This window comes from Puma concolor, chromosome A1 (assembly GCF_028749965.1).
Source record: "Puma concolor isolate L17-30 chromosome A1, mPumCon1.1.hap2, whole genome shotgun sequence".
NCBI lineage: Eukaryota > Metazoa > Chordata > Mammalia > Carnivora > Felidae > Puma > Puma concolor.
The window spans coordinates 52,137,361-52,143,360 of NC_141667.1; the positions used below are offsets into that span (position 1 = coordinate 52,137,361).

Here is a 6,000-nt window from a genome sequence, read left to right on the forward strand (position 1 = left end):
TACTGTATTAAAGTAGACCTTATTCCAATGACTGGTGTCCTTATAAGGAGAAAAAACAAACATAGAACGCTGTGTGACAACCAACTCAGAGTTTGGAATGATGCATCTACAAGCCAAGAAGGGCCAAGGATCAGAATGACTCTGCCAACACTTTGACTTTGGACTTGTAGCCTCCAGAATTGTGAGAGAACACATTCCTATTGTTTTAAGTCCTCTCCTCAAGGCAACCCTAGAGAACCAATATACTCCTCTATTTCACACCTGTTTCCCAAACCACCCTTCTCAGTCTCAGCCCAAAGACAGAAGGCAAGACACACAGGCCCTTGCCTCAGTGGCCATCAGCACTTCCTTTGAGGTGAGGGGAGGGCAGGGATCCCATTTCAGCTGCCCCCAGAGGCAAACTGGCAGGGGAGTGTTTGTTTTCTCCTCACAGCCTCCCAGTTTTGTCGCCTCTCATTTAGACTGTTTTTTCTTAAAGTTTACTCAGTTCCATCCTAGAGATTTGTGGGGTTTTTTTTTGTTTTTGTTTTTGTTTTTGAGGGAGACATAACTTCTATATACCTTACACTTCCGCTTACCTAACATTTCTTTCTACCCAGTCACAACTTTTACTATCTTAAAAGGAACTGTTAGGTCATTACAATCAATGGGAAATCAGCATCATTTGTCTTATGCAGAACTTGCTAGATTTTCATTTTTTAAATTTCACATTAAAATGAATACACAATAATTGTTTCTTTTAAAGGTACCATTTAAAATAATCTCTTGTGGCAATACTATGGGAAATATAGCTTTAAGGACTACAGTCGCGATCTCTGAGTTCCTAACCAGTAAACCAGTTAAAGCTCTCCAATCTCCAGTTTCTCCCCCACAATTTTCCGGGAGAAGGCTAAGGGCAGGAAGAAAGCAAGGCCATCAGTAGATCCAGTACCTACAAGGGACGACCGGAGGACATCGAATCGAGACCCAAAGGCACTTTAAATACCCAGCCAACCGCGGCAGGGAGGAACTGACCTTCTCGCGCAGGGTGCAGTGGACGTCTGAGGCGACGCGCCCTTCCCACCACGGCTCATCCATCATCGGGTATGCAGCACAGAGATCCGACGCTACCGGGCTCTCAGGGCGCACCCTGCATGGACATGGGCAACTTGAGCAGCCGCAGCACGCCTCCCCGGCTCGGACCCGCGGCATCCCTATTCTCGCTAGTCCCCGGCCAGGGCCCGAATGGGCGCCCCTTCCTACCCCGCTGAGAGGAGCCGGTGGTCGCCTCCGGTCCCAGCCAAGGGTGCGGTGCCCCCTTGCCCTCTGCTCGAGGGAGCCGGGGCCACCTGGAACTCTGCAACAACTTGCAGAATTTTTATCTTCCTTTTTGCAAAAGTTGCGCAGAAAGTTGCCGACTCCGCTAGCTCACCCAAGGCTGGAGCTCCGGCAGCGGCCACCGGCTCGCCGTCCCCAACTCCTCCCCCGCCGCCCAGCCTTTGTCCTGCTCCCACATCCTGCCCTCGAGCCGGGGCGAAAACTCACGCATCCCTCTTCGGGCGTGGGGGGCTGCGGGTGCCAGGCCCCTCTCAGGGCCAAGGCGGCGGTGCCCTCGGGTGTCTGCACGCGGCTGGGCGCGCGAGCGCGCGCGCGCGGGGCGCCCCACGCTCTCGACGTTCGCCTTCGCAGCCCCGCTCGCCCTCGTCGCCGCCGCGCCCCTGCTTGCGCTCGGGTCCCGCCGCGGCTCGCAGCCTCCCGGCCGCCGGGGGCCTCCCTCCCTCGCTGGGGGAATTGGGGGCCGGGCCACGCGCATGCGCCGGCGGCCCGCACCCCGTGGGGCGGGGGGCTGGGAATTGGAGTCTTTCTTTCGCCGGCGCTGGCTCCGCTTCCTGCCCGCCCGCCTCCCCCGCTTGGGTGGAAAGCTTCCTCTCACCTTCGCGGAGGCTCTGGGTGGCCTCCTGGGCTCCTCGCCGGCTTCCGCGGGGAGCTCAGGGACCGCAGCGCCACCTGCGCGCACCACGCGTGAAGAGCGCGGGCAGGATGCCCCCAGAAAGTTCTGTCTCCCGCGTGCGCTGCTGTGGCCAATTTTACGTCGGTTCCACCTGTTTTTTCTTTCTTAATTCTTCTTCTTCTTCTTTTTTTTTTTAAACTCGTCTCGAGATGGGGAGGTAGATTTCTAAACGGACAAGTCCCACTAACGCTCCAGAAAAGCCGCTCTTGGTTACCCACAAGTCCTGAATTCAAAAGGAGGCTCAGTGAATCAACTGGTATTTATTGTGTTCCTGCAGAGTGTAGATCTGCGTCTTGGAGTGGTGGAAAACCAACGGTACCGTGGATGGAAAGCATTGTCTTTTTAATTCAGCTGACTGTTTTCGGAAAGGCACTCCCTTTAATCAGCTGATCTATTGGCACCACAGTGGGCTGTCCTCTTGGCTGATGGTTTTTTTTGTGATACTTTTTGAGATTCGCAGACTTGTTTCAAACCCACCTACAAACTGGATAATTTTTGCCAAGTTCCTCACATGTTCTAAGACGGGGAACCCTCTTGTGTAAAATGGGAATAAAAATTGCACGAGCCTGTTGAAGATACTGTATTATTAAAGAAGATAATTCGTGTGAAGTGATAATTGCCATGTCAGGTATAAAAAGAACACTCAATAAATAGCCACCACTAAAGCGCCTTTAGTTTCTGACTGGTTTCCTGAAAGCACATACCCACCTGGAAAAAAATTTTAAAGTCAGCTTTGACAAGCTTCAACTGGAGCTTAAAGAGCAATTTTAATGTAAAATATATATAGTGTATTATACGTATATTATACAGTATATATACTCTTGTAAAAGTGTGAAATACCTAGGAATAAAGTTACTGAGAAATAAAGGCTTTTAATGAAGACATTATAAAAGTTGAAACATAATAAGAAAGTCTTGAAGAAATAGAAGGTGAAAATACCAACTTTACCCAAATTTAGTCCTTTAATAAAATTCTAATGATTGTGGGTAGATGAGGCTGGAAAAGATAACATGTAACACTTTCTGTAACATTCAAATGGAAGAATATCCATGAGAAAATCTAAGAATTTTAAATTTTAAAAATGGAGGAGATAGACCTATATTACCAAATCTTAAAACATATTGCTAACCTGGGGTGCCTGGCTGGCTCAGTCAGAAGAGCATGCAACTCTTGATCTTGGGTTCATGAGTTCGGGCCCCACATCGAGTGTAAAGATTAATTTTAAAAAAAAACCAATAGGGGCGCCTGGGTGGCGCAGTCGGTTAAGCGTCCGACTTCAGCCAGGTCACGATCTCGCGGTCTGTGAGTTCGAGCCCCGCGTCAGGCTCTGGGCTGATGGCTCAGAGCCTGGAGCCTGTTTCCGATTCTGTGTCTCCCTCTCTCTCTGCCCCTTGCCCGTTCGTACTCTGTCTCTCTCTGTCCCAAAAATAATAAATAAATGTTGAAAAAAAAAATTTTAAAAAAAACCAATAAAACATAAATTTAAAAAAACATATTGCTAAGGGATAATTATAATAGTGTGGTGTCAATACAAGAGTGGATGGATAACCATCAGTGGAATAACTGAAGTCTAGAAACATATACAACATACTTAAAATCCAATCTTAGGATAAATGTGGCATTTCACTTTTGTGTGGAAAAGGATAAATTCTTCATTAAATTAGGCTGAGGAAATTAGTTAATTTGGGGGTAAAAGTAAAACTAGAGATTTATTTCAATCATCATTCAAATAAATATAAGAACCTGTCAAATGACAAAACTAAAATAGTGATGCCTGGGTGACTCAGTCAGTTGAGCGTCTGACTTCAGCTCAGGTCATGATCTCACCGTTCCTGAGTCTGAGCCCCCACATTGGACTTGACCACTTCAGATCCTCTGTCTGCCCCACCCTCTCTGCCCTTCCCCCATTCATGCATGCATGTTCTCTCAAAAATGAATAAACATTTATAATAAATGAATAAACATATATAATATATATACATGTACTATATATTATATATATACATGTATATTATATACATACATACCTGCCAAATGACAAACCAAAACAATTTAGTAACAAGTCTGATGTCCTTTATTCAAGGGAACACAGTCCATGGATTGGGAGAGTGCAGTGTCTCACCAGCAGTGGAGACCTCTTCCAGAGGGATTTTGGGCAAGAACAAGTTTTATAGAATGTTACAAGAGGTAATGCAGAAGCAAGGCATGACTCATTAAGAGGTTAGAGATTTCCTTATAAGGCTAGCAGGTCCTATTTCCTAAGGTAAGGTAAACTAGCTAAAGCTAACTTGGAGATGTGTGATTGGTGTATATTAGGTTTCCTTGCCAGGTGTTTCCAGAAAAGTGCAGAATGACTTAGGTTTAGATTTGTGATGTGGCACAGACTACTAGGGTGGCCTCTGTTTTAGGGGTCCCTATCTATAAATTAGCTTTATCAAGCCCAAAGAACTACAAACAACAACAAAATACAAGACAATTAAGAGAAAATATAGGTGCATTATTTCAGAAGAGAAAGCCCAAATATAAAGCACAGGAAGAAAGCCAAGGATGAGTATATATATTCGAGTAAATATGCAAGAGTTAGTTAGATATATCAGATGTCACGAAAAAGGCAAATGACAGATTGGAGAAAATGTTTTTAACAAATGTGACAAAAGGTAGATCTTACTATCTGAACCTCTCATAAATGATTACCACATGAAACACATCAAAATTCAGAATTTCATGTATGCCATGAAAGAAGGAATTCAAAAGGATTAGTATCATTTTTAAAACGTTCATACTGGGGTGCCTGGGTGGCTCAGTTGGTTAAGCATCCCACTTCAGCTCAGGTCAAGATCTCGCAGTTTATAGGTTCAAGCCCTGTGTTGGGCTCTGTGCTGACAGCTCAGAGCCTGGAGCCTGCTTCAGATTCTGTGTCTCCTCTCTCTGCCCCTCCCCCACTTGTGCTCTATCTCTCTCTCTCTCAAAATAAATTAATAAATGTGAAAGAAAAATTTTTAATGTTCATACTCACTACAAACACATTAAAAATTTTTTTAGAAACTTTGTGATACATCTTTGTTGAGGATTTTTAAAAACACAGCAGGCAAAAATTAAAAAATAAAATAAAATAAAATAGGGGCACCTGGGTGGCTCAGTTGGTTGAGCGTCCAACTTCGTCTCAGGTCATAATCTCACAGTTTGTGGGTTCGAGCCCCATGTCAGGCTCTGTGCTGACAGCTCAGAGCCTGGAGCCTGCTTCAGATTCTGTGTCTTCCTCCCTTGGCACCTCCCCCACTTGTGCTCTGTCTCTGTCTCTCAAAAATAAATAAACATGAAAAAAATTAAAAAAAAAATAGAGCAGGCGAGGGGTGCCTGGGTAGCTTAGTAGGTAAAGCATCTGACTCTTGATTTGGGTTCAGGTCATGATCTCATGGTTTGTGGAATCGAGCCCCAAGTCAGGCTCTGTGCTGACCGTGTAGAACCTGCTTGGGATTCTCTCCCTCTCCCTCTCTCTCTCTGTTCCTCCCCTACTTGTGCTCTTTCTCAAAATAAATAAAAATTTAAAAAATCTATACATAACATGCGAGTGCTTGCTTTGGCAGCACATACACTAAAATAGGAACAATGCAGAGAAGATTAGCATGGCCCTGTGTAAAGATGACACGTAAAAATATAACATGCAAGGTTGACAAATATATGTTTGGGACAAATATGTGTTTGGTGTTGTTGGGAATATAATCCTATCTTACTAAAAGATGGTCTTACTAAAATTTTTTAATATATCATTTGATCTAATTATTCCACTTCTGAAATTTCATTTTATTTTATTTTTTAATTAAAAAATTTTTTTTAACATTTATTTATTTTTGAGAGACAGAGAGAGACAGAGCATGAGTGGGGGAGGGACAGAGAGAGAGGGAGACACAGAATCTGAAGCAGGTTCCAGGCTCTGAGCTGTCAGCAGAGGCCAACGTGGGGCCTAAACCCACGAACTGTGAGATCAAGACCTGAGCCAAAGTCGATGC

At 44.8% G+C, this 6,000-nt stretch overlaps 1 protein-coding gene and 1 non-coding gene across 3 annotated transcripts in view; one reads left to right on the top strand and one right to left on the bottom strand.

The window, feature by feature from the left end:
• The window catches only part of CCNJL (cyclin J like), a 58,111-nt gene extending 55,804 nt beyond the window's left edge, over positions 1-2,307 (bottom strand). Inside the window, exons 1-2 of one of the 2 annotated variants that reach the window (XM_086707094.1) lie at positions 1,913-2,307; positions 1,015-1,129 (exon numbers count right to left, since the gene is read on the bottom strand). In XM_086707094.1, coding sequence (XP_086563220.1) covers positions 1,015-1,080 — 66 coding nt within the window. In that variant the 5' untranslated portion in view covers positions 1,081-1,129; positions 1,913-2,307. Of the gene's footprint in view, positions 1-1,014; positions 1,130-1,524; positions 1,866-1,912 lie in introns of those variants that run through there. The other variant, XM_025923486.2, reaches the window with a different exon arrangement.
• A 3,254-nt stretch (positions 2,308-5,561) lies between these two features.
• On the top strand, positions 5,562-5,673 carry LOC112861809 (U6 spliceosomal RNA). The gene has a single exon (XR_003223702.1). It is a non-coding gene; the product is annotated as a U6 spliceosomal RNA (small nuclear RNA).
• Positions 5,674-6,000: the final 327 nt, after the last annotated feature.